Source organism: Squalius cephalus (assembly GCF_949319135.1).
Source record: "Squalius cephalus genome assembly, chromosome: 1".
NCBI lineage: Eukaryota > Metazoa > Chordata > Actinopteri > Cypriniformes > Leuciscidae > Squalius > Squalius cephalus.
In genome coordinates, this window is record NC_137122.1 from 63010673 (window position 1) to 63025454 (window position 14782).

Below are 14782 nucleotides of genomic sequence, written 5' to 3' on the forward strand. Positions count from 1 at the left end.
ACTCTTACTCCTACTCTTACTCTTACTCTTATACTCTTACTCCTACTCTTATAACTCTTACTCCTACTCTTACTCTTACTCTTATACTCTTACTCCTACTCTTATAACTCTTACTCCTACTCTTACTCTTACTCTTATACTCTTACTCCTACTCTTATAACTCTTACTCCTACTCTTACTCTTATACTATTACTCTTACTCTTATACTCTTACTCTTATACTCTTACTCCTACTCTTATAACTCTTACTCCTACTCTTACTCTTATACTATTACTCTTACTCTTATACTCTTACTCCTACTCTTACTCTTACTCTTATACTCTTACTCCTACTCTTATAACTCTTACTCCTACTCTTACTCTTACTCTTATACTCTTACTCCTACTCTTATAACTCTTACTCCTACTCTTACTCTTATACTATTACTCTTACTCTTATACTCTTACTCCTACTCTTATAACTCTTACTCTTATACTCTTATACTCTTACTCTTATACTCTTACTCTTATACTCTTATACTCTTACTCTTATACTCTTATACTCTTACTCTTATACTCTTACTCCTACTCTTATAACTCTTACTCCTACTCTTACTCTTATACTATTACTCTTACTCTTATACTCTTACTCCTACTCTTACTCTTACTCTTATACTCTTACTCCTACTCTTATAACTCTTACTCCTACTCTTACTCTTATACTATTACTCTTACTCTTACTCTTACTCTTATACTCTTACTCCTACTCTTATAACTCTTACTCCTACTCTTATACTATTACTCTTACTCTTATACTCTTACTCCTACTCTTACTCTTATACTCTTACTCCTACTCTTATAACTCTTACTCCTACTCTTACTCTTATACTATTACTATTACTCTTATACTCTTACTCCTACTCTTATAACTCTTACTCTTATACTCTTATACTCTTACTCTTATACTCTTACTCTTATACTCTTACTCTTATACTCTTATACTCTTACTCTTATACTCTTACTCTTATACTCTTATACTCTTATACTCTTACTCTTATACTCTTATACTCTTATACTCTTACTCTTACTCTTACTCTTACTCTTATACTCTTATACTCCTACTCTTATACTCCTACTCTTTCTTTCCTTCAGCAGACTTGCCTCGTCTCTTAGGGACAAATAGAGTCACTATAGTGAAAAGTGTCAGATGAAGCTGGATGCTGTGCATGAAGTCTGTTACTGTCACCTCTCACTGACTTTAATTTGTAAATTGTGGGGCTCTTGGTGGATCTGCAGAATTAAGGAAAAAGTGTGTTACCGCCTGACAAATACCCTGCGTCTCAATGCCCACACTATCCATCCTCAACAGCCTGTGAGATTAGAATAAGTGTGTCCCAAAGCAGAGTATGTTGAAAAGAGTGTGCCAGAAGTCTACAGATGGTCTACTATTCCCGGTGGATTTTCGAAGTGTGGATCCATGCTCATTTTAACAGCTAATATTACCCACAATCCATTGCGATTGGAGGAGGAACTACAAACACAAGTAAAAAAAAGTGTTAAAAACTACAAAACATGGTGGATATGTGCGACTGACGGTGAGAGGTTTAGATAAAGGTTTGAGTGACTAATCAAAGTTTAACCTGAAATAAACCTGAGTAAATGTTTTAGGGCGTAGTATAAGTAGGCGAAGTGAGACGCAGCAATAGAGTCACTATAGTGAGAAGTGTGCAAGTGTCAGATGAAGCTGGATGCTGTACATGTACATGAAATCTGTAACAAGTCAATTTACTTTTTAAACCTCAGCTCTCACTGACTTTAATTCGTACATTTTGAGGCTCTTGACGGATCTGCAGAATTAAGGAAAAAGTGTGTTACGCCTGATTGTAACTTTAAGCAAGCAGCATGTAAACTACTGAAACACTGTTTACGAGCCATTTCACTCTGTAATCTGATGTAAAGAGAATCTGGCCAGCTCTAATCTGATTGGATGACATTAAGCTTTTTTCAGTCTGTCTGGGTTCAGAGTTGTGTTTATACAGTAAGAGTGTTTCTGAGGGGAAAAAATAATTACTGTATTTTGCCATTTTTGCCAGGTTATACTTGCATCAGATCTTTAAAAGATTTGAAAGGGGCTTAGAGGTTTGATAAAGATCATTTGAGAGTGTGATTTTGCAATGGCAGCGGCCATTTACACCAAAGTCTGTTCACTCGGCGGCCATCTTTGCAGCTGTTTCGGGCATACAAGACCAAGTCCTGTCTATTTGAATGGGGGAATCCTGACATCTCAAAAACTGCTTGCCGAACTCACAATTAAATGCAATCAGCAACAAAATCTGAATGAATGAACTGTCCCGTAAATGTTGTTTTTTTATGCTATTTATACGAATTTTTCAGGCTAGACGAGTCAATGCGCATGTGCAGTCATAAGAGCGAGTCTCAGGTTTCTATGGGAACGGGGTTTCTCACGGGAGATGCAGTGACATAATGACTTTGCCAATCAGTGATTCAGTGACTCATTCACTTTAGAAGGCGGGACTTATTTCCGTGATATTGCACATTGCAGTTTCTCCAATTCATAAGTAATAGTAGTGAACCGTCTTTCTATATCTATAGTCTTTGGTTATAGTTGTACTTATAAATAGTGGCAGATACTATTTGCGCAAGTGTTGTTTTACATTAAACAGTATGCAATAATAACACAGTGTAAATGAATATATTTATTAAAGCCATTAAATGGATGCCGCCATATTGGGACAATAAAGCCCTCCCCTATACCTACCCCTATCTCTAAACACTTTATTATTAAACACGTTAAACACTTTATTTGCACTTTTTAAATATTTTCTTCATTTTTATTGAAAATAAATGCCTTTCCGATCTAATTTGAGATGGGGAAAGGATGTAGAGTGAGTTTGGCAAACAGAGAATTCAAACTCGTGTAACGATTTGCGTCAAAACTTTCTGCAAACACGCTTTTACCCCTACACCATTGCAACTGTTGACAATAACTTGAATTCCCTAATTTTGTCTGTCTCAATCAGACATTAGTGTAAATAGCCTCTGCCAACAAGGCAGGATATTTGCACTTAGTGTAAAAAATTATATAGTATTTCAGATAAACCCATGGCATGCACAAACTAGGTCTCTTGACCTCTCTTTCGGATGGTCTCTTCCTGTCTTCTAAGTGTGTAGTTATTGAATAAGCTGCGGTGTGAACCAGACTTTATGCCGATAGTCAGATGTCTGGCTTTGCATGGGAGCAAAATCCCGGAAGTGCCGGATCTGATCCACAAATGAAGCCCTGCAGGGATGTCTATACAGAGTCTGCTGTGTTTCATATGTATATTTGTTTGTCAAGGGTCAAATGATGCTTATTTGTGTCTTTCTAATGTCCCGTCTCCCATCTCCTAACATTATCTGTGTCATTTCTGTGTGTTAGTATGTGTTGATGTTGGGCGTTCCTTCTTGTTTCCCTGACACCCTTTGACCCTTGCCCTCTACTGCAAAAAATGCTTTTCTTACTCAGTTTTTTGTCTTGTTTCCAGTCCAAATTTCTAAATAAAATTAAATCAAGATGCATTTACTTTAGTAAAATGCCATAAGATATTATGTCTTGTTTTCTAGAGAAATATATCCAAATTAAGTGAGTTGTTACTTAAAAAAAGCTAAATGATCTGCCAATGGGGGTAAGAAAAATTATCTTAATTCAAACAGAACCAAGATTATTTTTCTCACACCATTGGCAGATCATTTAGCTTTTTTTAAGTAACAACTCACTTAATTTTGATTTATTTCCCCAGAAAACAAGACATTATATCTTATGGCCTTTTACTACTTTAGTAAATGCATCTTGATTTAAGAATTTTTTGATTTTTGGACTGGAAACAAGACAAAAATACTGAGTAAGAAAAGCATTTTTTGCAGTTCATTTTCTGTCCTGTGACTGTCTGGCATTCTCTACAGGAGGTACGTAACAAAACCAGGACAGATCTATCCCATCGTTCCCTCTTTTCATCTCTTCTAACCTTCATTTGATGCTCTCCTGACTGTCACTCAAGGCCTTCTCACTTCCGGTCTGTAGGCTTATTGTTAGGCTGCGTCTCGGGTCAGAGGTCAGTTTACTATCCCGAAGGCAGTTCAACTTAAAAACAAGTGCATACATTTACATTTATGCATTTGGCAGACGCTTTTATCCAAAGTGACTTACATTGCATTTCCAAGTTAAACATTTACATTCTTATCAGTTCTTGGTTTCCAGGGAATCGAACCCATTACCTTGGCGTTGCAAGTGCCAACGCTCTACAGTTTGAGTTTGTAGCAATTATTTATGCTGCTAGCTACTATAAAGTAAGAAATAATCATAAAATAAGTAGATCTCTAACCCAAAATAGCTGTGAGTATTAATTCAACTGTTAATCTGTTAAATCTGTTAACTCTTTCCCCGCCATTGACGGAAATTTCCATGTTTTCACTGTTATACGGTAGGTGGCGCTATGACAAATACAGGCGAAGAAGAAGCAGAAACAAGCAGATGCATGTCTAAAATAACGATTATCAACATTAAAACCAGTTTAGTTCACATGGTTGGATTTGTCGTATTGGCTCTGGACACACAAATTCCTTGTTTTCTATGTAATGTCCCGGTAGACCTATATACTTTCTAATAATAACAGTACACATTTAAACCCACACAAGTTTTATGTGTTTCCCTCAGCTGACAGCTTTTTCCACTCAAATAATTATGCTTTTTCTCACTAAAACTATCCCTGTTGGATCTGTGGAAATGTACACTGGAAAATAGACAGGACTCCAGAAATGAAAGAACTAAATTAGATTAAACAAATGTGCACTTATTTACAAGTATTTATTTATTTGTTAGTGTGTTTGTTTGTTCAAGTTTGCCAGTTTAAGCATAACCATAATTTTGAATCATGTGGTTACCCTATATACATAACTTATCTTTCATATATAAACTTGCCCTGAAAAATACTCACTAGACTAGAGTAATGAATGGTGACCTTATTGAATTTAAATTGCCCCTATTATGCTATTTTATATAGGTGATACAAATAGTAAAGATGGCGTCGTTTTTCTGGATCAATTCGAGCCCTCATCCTTTTGAAGTGCAACAAAGTGGATTCGCAACTTCTCCACATGTCGGGAACACAAACCAAACTCTTCCGGTCTCAGCTACAACTATGGTGTTAAAGGAGACGTTGTTGTAGCGAATCCAACTGAGAATGAACAAAGAAACACAGTATTTGTTATGCAGAGTGCGAGAGAACTACACAAATACCAACAACATTAACAATGAACACAAGAAACAGAGGTCTTGAATACACTGGGCAAGATAATTAACGAAACAAAGAACAGGTGTGCACTATTGAGTAACCATGACAACAGTGACAAGGAAAGCCATGGAAACAAAACTAAACAGAGCAACTTCGGTCCTGGAGGGCCAATGTCCTACAGAGTTTAGCTCCAACCCTAATCAAACACACCTGAACAAGCTAATCAAGGTCCTCAGGATTATTAGAAAGTTACAGGCAGGTGATTTTTTCAGGGTTGGAGCTAAACTCTGTAGGACAGTGGCCCTCCAGGACCGAAGTTGCCCATCCCTGTGATAATGAAACTAAACATGACCAAGACAGTTGTTCACAGGCCGCCAATAAAGACTATAGGGTTTGAATTATGCAAATGTGTCACCAACCAACATAAGGCTCAAGTAATGCCTGGTACACATTGTACGGTACCGCCTATAGCAGGGGTGCCCAATCCTGCTCCTGGCGATCGACTGTCCTGCACAGTTCATCTCCAACCCTAATCAAACACACCTGAAGCAACCAATTAAGGTCTTCAGAGCACGTCAGGATCACTTGAAAATTAAAGGCAGGTGTGTTTGATTAGGGTTGGAGATGAATTGTGCAGGACAGTCGATCGCCAGGAGCAGGATTGGGCACCCCTGCCCTATAGGCTCATATTACTAACGCGCTCTTTAAATAACAAAAAATAATACTGCTCCATTGACTTTAGACCAGGTCTCAGTTGGTCAATGGCTCAGTCTATTTCAGTTCCTCAAAATAGCAACGCTCCAACAATGCGCCTGAACACACACCTGGTTCTCAGACCAGCACACCCATGGGCACACAGATGGGAGCAAATGCATTTGCCATTTAAACAACGTGGCGCAGGACTTGAAAATGAAAACTGCGTCGGGCTGAAACTAGCAAAACACACTTGCGTCGCACCGGGTATGTGATAGGGTCCAATATTTGTTGGCTTTATGTAAAGAATTGTATGGTTTTATGTAAAGAATTCACAAATATTGTATTAACAATTATATCCCCATACCTGTAAATCTCACTGTAATCAATAACTACATGCACTGTCCAAATGACCCTGATCTGTGGCCTGTAACCCTGCATGTGTCATTATCCCTCAACCTCACTGATCTCTCTGACGACCCTCATTTCCCATCATGTGTGTGTCCTTCTTTCATCAGTGCTTTGACTGTGTCTCTCGCTGCCATCTTTTGTGACTGAGGAGATGAACATCAGAGTCGTGAAAGTGGATCATGGGAATAGAACTGCGAGTAGGGAACTGCAGAAAGCACGGCTTTAATCTCTCCCGATGCCGATGTGCGTTCAGCATCTGTGGGACGGTGTTGGCGTCGGGAGAGGGGGTGGAGAAGCCTACAGCGCTGTGCTCGATACACCACGTTATTACAGCCAAAAACAGCTCACAATACAGCAGAGGAACGATTGCAAATGAGTCAGAGGCTTTAATGTATATGAGTGTGTGGGGGTGTGTGAGAGAGACTGGATTTGTGCACCATTTTCTAGAGCATGATAGTGGCGTCTGTACGTTTGCCGTGAGATATTACATTTAATTTGATTGCAGAATGCAATCTCTTGTAAGGTGTATCTTTTTTTGTGAGAGATTGTTTGTGAGGAATAACCCAAATAAGGGTAGCACTGTGATCCAAGCTCTCTTTCGCTCTCAAATAGAAATAACTTCTCTCAGCGCTGCAACATTGCTCCCGGACATTTCTGTGATTTGCTTTCTATGGTCAGGAGTTGAAGTCGAGTTGAGTGCGCTGCTTCTTGTGATAAAGAAGTACACTTTAAAAAGAGTGCTTATTACGGGGATAATATAGAGTGAAATGAATGTAATGTTTTTGGACTCTTCTGCAAATTAATAAAAATATATTATAGGTTACATTTATATTAAATGCAAATAAACTGTTCAACTTGGCATATAAAGCAAGGCAGTGTTGCGCCTTCAGCCCATTTTCTCGCATTTAAAGAGGACATGAGGACACTAAAGTAGATCTACTCTTCTAACAAAATACAAATTGTCTTTTTTTTATGAACCGTTGAATTTAAGAGTGCTTTTTTTGAACCACTTAAGTAGGACTTAAAGTCCCCCTGTGGTGAAAATCCAGCTTTTAATGTTGCTTATGTGTCTATGTGGTGTTTTTAATATGCTTTAAGACAAAGCATGTGTAAACTCATAAGTCGACAGCATTGCTGAGTATTTTCTCCTTAAAACTGCAGTGAACCAAAGACAGTCTCAAAAACACGCTTTGAAATCGCTGGTGTTTCTGACGTCACAAACTACCTTGTAGCCAATCAGATCAACGTGTGTTCGTCAACCAGTGGATCTCTGAGCTGAGTGAGTGAGTGGAGGCGGGGCTCATTTGCATATTCATAGAACCGTGCATACTAAATGAGGCAAGGGTGTTGAGTTACATTCAAGATATTTTAAGGCATGAAGAATTTTATTTCAAGGAAAAAACATTTAAATATGTAATTTCGGTGATCAAAGATGAGTTTTAATGGATAAAATGATGGACTACAGGGGGACTTTATAAGTATATCTTTTTTGCAATTTAGTGTGTTTAAGATTACTTTCAATGCAATACTGAATAACACTCTAGAGTTAACATATGTTAGTCAACACATCAAAATATGTCTACTTCTTTAAAACATGACAAAAAAGACTATTAAAAGTATGATTCAAAATGCACTTGAACAGAAAACTTTCAATTGGACATTACAAAGTACAATTTACTTAATTTACTTAAATCCACATGTACCGGATGTGGGCCGAATCTGGGCCGACACTACGTTTCTGTCTGGGATGCCACTATAATGAAGACCACATGGGCTGAGGCTGGTATTTAGGACAGGATAGTCTCAGACTCTTCAGGAAGTCAACCAGTCGATGTTTACAGAGAGTTGTCTCTGCACATCAAAATAGATAAGAGAAGATATTATAACATTGAAAAACATGTTGAATGGAGAACTTGAACCAGATCATTTGCATATAAATTAGAAGATATTGTTGCTGATATTCCTGAAATGAGAAACAGGAGCTGTTTGTGAGTGTTGCATTGGCTCTAGTCAGTTACTGCTCAGAAACTGGGTCACTGGCATTGATGGTTTTCCTTTTTCTTTGCAGGTGGACGAGTAAAAACTTGGAAGAGGAGATGGTTTATTCTGACCGACAACTGCTTGTACTATTTTGAGTACACAACAGTAAGTAGATTGGTGTTCAGCATAATTTCAGGACTTGAGCTACAGCATGAGGGATTATTCTTGTCCCAGATGCATTTTGATGGGTTTCTCCTGACTTTAGGACAAGGAACCACGTGGAATTATCCCTCTGGAGAACCTCAGCATCAGAGAAGTGGAGGAACCCAGGAAACCTGTGAGTGCCCGAGAAAATGTGAACGTTAGAGCCGTACGGGATCGTGAAAACCTCATGCCTAATAGTGTGTTGTGTCTCCTCGTGTAGAACTGCTTTGAGCTGTACAATCCCAACCATAAAGGGCAGGTGATCAAGGCGTGTAAGACGGAGGCCGATGGGAGGGTGGTGGAGGGAAACCACGTCGTCTACAGGATATCAGCTCCCACACCAGAGGAGAAGGAGGAATGGATCAAATCCATTAAGTAGGATTTCCCATTGAACATATTGTTGAATAGTCTTGTTCAGTGATTTAATAACATGTGCTGAAGAAACGCAGCATACAGTGATAAAGCTAACTTTAGCTGGACAATAACTTTATTCTAGAGCTGCTGTAAACAGTCTTTGTTACTTTAATTTCCTATTGTCAAGGTAAAGCTGCTTTGAAACAATCTATATTGTTAAAAGCGCTATATAAATTAATGTGACTTGACTTTAACTCTATAACAAAACCTAATGAGCTGCCACACTGTCAACAACAAGAACAAGCATAGGTAAAGTAACTAACAGGCCAAGCTCATTAGAAAAACGAGCCTCTGCTAAATATTACGTTGATTCTTGCACGTTTCGCTACACTTTCAAAGTGAAATGTCCAGTTAGTGGTGCTAAAAGGTTAACGCTCTTGAGAATAATGTGCCACCTACAGCAGTGGTTCTCAACCCTCAACAGTTCACATTTTGTATGTCTTCAAGTCATCAGCTCATTAGTAGAGACTCCAAGACCTGAAATAGGTGTGTCAGACAAAGGACCAGGGTTTAGAGACACTTTATATATATATATATATATATATATTATATATATATATATATATAAAGTGTCTCTAAACCCTGGTCCTTAAATATTGAATTGCTTTATTTATGCAATTGTAAATGAAGTATAAATATAGTAGGCTAATGCCAGTTTTGATGCCGCTTCTGTGTCACCTCTGCACTGCAAGGATGGATTTTAATTTAATGATTTAATTTGACATTAGTACTGTGTTATTCTAATATAATTTAATGCATACCTCTAAATACGTTTAGAAAAAATGTCCATATATAGGTGAAAATGCCCCTGGAAATCAGTTTACGGTGGCAAATTTTGCCCCTTAATAAAAATGTTAATTTCGGTCACTGCTGTGAACTGACCACTGCATAGAATATAAAAAATATGAATATCTTCGTGAGTCTGCTGTCAACAACAGGCCTAAACCGGCCAGGATACCAGTACAAAAACACAATCAGTAAAATATCATCTAATTATCAACAAAATTTTGAAAATATCGAGACATATTTTTGTCAATATTGCGCACCCCTAATGTACGGTATTAATTTTGAGGGTAAATTTTAACACAAATTTTTATTCTTATAATGTCGACTGACATTTTCAGGAATACATAGTCATGGAAAAGTCATGGAAAAGTCATGGAAAAGTATTGGTTAAAATGTGTATGAACCCTGTATATATATATATATATATATATATATATATATATATATATATATATATATATATATATATATATATGGTCATCGGTGTTTGATTTAGTTGGTCAGTTTGACTCACTTTTATGTGAGTTTGTGGTCTTTGTAACAGTGTTTACCAAAACACATAATTTGTTTCAAAGGAAGCCAGAAAGAAAGATGATCAGGTGATATATTTTCCAGCATCATAAAATAGAATAATTCACTAATCTTATTCCTGACCAAAAGTGGATATTTGTTATTAACAGATTACATTCGCCAATGATAATTTATTGCAACAGATCAAACATTCTGAATCTTGATTTTTTTTTATACATTACATACATTTAGTGTTACTTACACACTCTGTAGAGTGGGACCATATGTTCTGTGTAGTATTGTACAAGGATGATGAATCTTTATTAATCCATAATCTTGCCCATATAATGGTCATTTGTATGAAATGTATAGGTAAGGGTCTGGAGTTTTGCAGAAATGTCTGTAGAAGTAAATTTTTCCATGTTGGTAACAACTAATGGTGTAAAAATGCACTCGTTTTCTTGATGTATCGGTGAAAACATCCTGCCGATTCATATGCAGCAATCTTCAAATTTGTGTATGTTAGCCAATAACCAATTTACAATTGGCCTCTATTGGCCTTTACTGCTTTTACTCTCATTGAAACATTTTCCAAAAACTTTAGAGGCTTATTCATCTCCGGACCACTTCAGTACAGTGATTACCCCACGGTCATATTACACTCCAAAAGTCAAATGTAAAAAATGGGACTATATATATATATATATATATATATATATATATATATATATATATATATATATATATATATATATTACTGTATTTATGCATAAAGAAAATAATGTCTATTTTTAGGACCATTATTATTATTATTATTATTTGCTTTTGAGATTATTTTTATTATAATTAAACATATTTCCCATAAAATTTTCATTAACATCACATAACATCTCATCACCAAATTAGATTTTTTGTCATTATTCTTAATGGTGATTTTAATTAAGCCAAGTTTATTTAAAAACAAATTAGAAATAGATTCTCATTACTGCAATACAATGTAATTTTGACTTTATTTACCACTATTTTTGTTGTTGTTTTACTGTATTTTACTGTAATGAAAATGGGATTATTTAATCATTTATTAATTTATTATTGCATTACGGTAATGAGAATGGGGGGGATTACTTAATTTTCATGAAAATAATCTCACAATGCAAAGAATCCCAATGTTACTGCCATGTTTTGGGAATTTCACCTCACTAGCTTTTGGGACAGATCTTTTTAACTGTGGTTTGGTCCAGATTGGGACAGCAGTGCCCACATGAAAAAATACTATAGTATATTATAGTACTTTTAAGAATTAATTTTACTATAATATACTACAGTATTTTTTCATGTGGGTATGGTTCAAAAACACTATAGTATTTACTAGAGTAATTTTACCATAATATACTATGGTATTTTTTTTCACGTGGGTGGATTTTAACAGCACTAGTCATGATGGTGTTTAGTCTCATCCTCGACCCTGTGTTTTCATGGGCGATCTTCAGTGGAGATTAGTCAGAGCTTAACCCCACACACACACACACACACACACAAACCATCAACTCCGGGGACCAGCAGACCTGTTGCGGTCCTCGTGTCTCCGCTAATCCAGGCGCCTCGTCTCTCAGAAACGTGCTGGAGGATGAGAGGCTTTATCACAAGCACTTTTTGCATAGTCGGCACAGTTATGACCCACTATCCTTATCTGCTTATCTGTAATCATGCTTTATACGCTCGGGATATTGGACCATTCAGTCACGCTTTGGAAACAAAAACAAGTTCTTCTCAGAGGTTTTAACTCATTCAGTAGGAATAAGTTGAGGCGGATGGTTTTGTCTGTGCAGAATTTAGAATTCTGTTCATTCTAACATATTCTTAAGATGATAGAATCAGTGTAGAAATTGTGAAGGCTATGTTCAAAATGCATTACTATTAGGGGTGTAACGAGACCCTCATGTCACGATTCGATACATCTCACGATACTGAACTCACGATACGATATTATTGCGATACTCCAAGACATATGATAAAAAGTTAACAAAAAATAAACTGTTGATTAAAATGCTAAATTTGATATTACATTACACAATAGAGACACCAGAATAACAATATTCATGATTCTGAAGCTGAAAACACAGAATTATTTTAGATGAATATTCTTGCACTCTTTCACTGACTAGATATATTTAAAATAATGTAGGACACTTCTTACTGGGAACATTTGGCATTATCAGGACCCACAAATATTGCATTATTATACATTTTATTCAACATTATATATAGCAGTTTAATGTTTTACTGACACTAAAACAGTAATTTTTATTTATGTATCCACGATACATATTTTTTATATTGCGATATATTGGCACGATATATTGTTACACCCCTAATCACTACCCTATTACTAAAGTCTGTGCAGTGTATCCTGTATTATAAATCATATTGCATGTGAGAGGCATCCTGTTAGCGTTTTAAAAAAATGTAATTAGTTGCATTTTTAATTTTATGATTGACAGTCCAATCAAAAACTTTGAAGAAATACTAAGAGTAGGGTAGAATTTAGTCCAACATAGACAGTAGTGTGCAGAATAAACACATTTCCCAGCAGCCTTTGCAATAATAAAGATACGAAGAGCATAGCTTTTTCACTTATCTTATCGCAATGCATTATGGGATTACCCAGACAGCAACATGGTGTAGGCCCAGATACGGCCCACATCTGGTACACGTTGAATCCACACGGCCCAAATGTGGGCCGGATCTCATGTTGCTGTCTTGGGTACCTAATCCATGAATTATACCCTCATATTTTGAGCAGCGTAACAATTTAAATTTGCCTTCGTCTCTGGAGCTCACTTGTGAGGCCTTGAAATGCTGTTTACATAGGCAACTCACTATAGAAGTAGTCAGCTCACAATAAAAGAAGCACTTTCTGCAGTGGAGGATGAGTTTCACACTATGCGCCGCGCTAACAAGATTTCAAGCGTGAAAACTGTGGCAACAGCAGCAGAGCATTCGTGTCTCTTCATATCAGTCTAAATCAGTTCATATCAGTATAAAACCAGCCTTTAATCTTAGCAGGTCTGGCCTTAGCTGTCACCTTACACTGGACAATCCCAAAACGCCACTCAAACGCAGAATATCCCTGAGAGGCGGAGTTAAACGGGGGTGGGGTGTGTCCTCAGAAACCATGGAAACCAAACTAGGTCACTGAACAAACTATTTCCTATGATGCCTTTAAGACAGGAGTGTGTGTGCAAACATATATAGGCTATATGCTTTATTTCCATATCAAAGATGCTGAAGTCTCTCACATCTCCTTTTAATTGGTTCTTTCAGAGCGAGCATCAGCCGGGACCCTTTCTACGACATGCTGGCCACCAGGAAGAGACGCATCGCCAACAAGAAGTGAAATCTCCGTCCGAACCTCTTCCTCAAAGCCTGTTCACAGCAACACACACTGCCTACCGGGACAGACTTTGTGCAAATGTGTGTTTGACGACGGGTTAAAGGAGCATAGCGGCTGAAGAATTCAATGTTTATAGTTCCTTTCTGGAGTCCCAGACAGCAACATAGTGTCGGCCCAGATCCGACCCACATCTGGGCCGTGTTGGATACACATGTACCGGATGTGGCCCGGATCTGGGCCGTGTTGAATACACATGTACCGGATGTGGCCCGGATCTGGGCCGTGTTGAATACACATGTACTAGATGTGGCCCGGATCTGGGCCGTGTTGGATACACATGTACCAGATGTGGCCCGGATCTGGGCCGTGTTGAATACACATGTACCGGATGTGGCCCGGATCTGGGCCGTGTTGGATACACATGTACCAGATGTGGCCCGGATCTGGGCTGTGTTGGATACACATGTACCGGATGTGGCCCGGATCTGGGCCGTGTTGAATACACATGTACCGGATGTGGCCCGGATCAGGGCCGTGTTGAATACACATGTACCGAATGTGGCCCGGATCTGGGCCGTGTTGAATACACATGTACCGGATGTGGCCCGGATCAGGGCCGTGTTGAATACACATGTACCGAATGTGGCCCGGATCTGGGCCGTGTTGAATACACATGTACCGAATGTGGCCCGGATCTGGGCCGTGTTGAATACACATGTACCGGATGTGGCCCGGATCAGGGCCGTGTTGAATACACATGTACCGGATGTGGCCCGGATCTGGGCCGTGTTGAATACACATATACTGGATGTGGCCCAGATCTGGGCCGTGTTGAATACACATGTACCGGATGTGGCCCGGATCTGGGCCGTGTTGGATACACATGTACCGGATGTGGCCCGGATCTGGGCCGACACTATGTTGCTGTCTGGGGTTTCTATTCATATAAAAACACAGCTGTCCTGACATGTTTGTATTTGCATGGATGTTGGTATGTATACCTGGGCGATATGAACTCGTATATGAACTCTCACTACACAAAAGCCATTTATTTCGGAAGAGACGAGACCTATTTGGACGGCCGGTGTGATCGACAGTAACCCTTCATGGCCATTACCTCC

At 38.2% G+C, this 14782-nt stretch overlaps 1 protein-coding gene across 2 annotated transcripts in view; it reads left to right on the top strand.

The window, feature by feature from the left end:
* The window catches only part of cyth3b (cytohesin 3b), a 52095-nt gene extending 38312 nt beyond the window's left edge, over nucleotides 1-13783 (top strand). For both annotated transcript variants that reach the window (XM_079891191.1, XM_079891190.1), the window contains exons 10-13: nucleotides 8442-8518; nucleotides 8619-8690; nucleotides 8778-8932; nucleotides 13592-13783. In XM_079891191.1, coding sequence (XP_079747317.1) covers nucleotides 8442-8518; nucleotides 8619-8690; nucleotides 8778-8932; nucleotides 13592-13664 — 377 coding nt within the window. In that variant the 3' untranslated portion in view covers nucleotides 13665-13783. The remainder of the gene's footprint in view (nucleotides 1-8441; nucleotides 8519-8618; nucleotides 8691-8777; nucleotides 8933-13591) is intronic.
* Nucleotides 13784-14782: the final 999 nt, after the last annotated feature.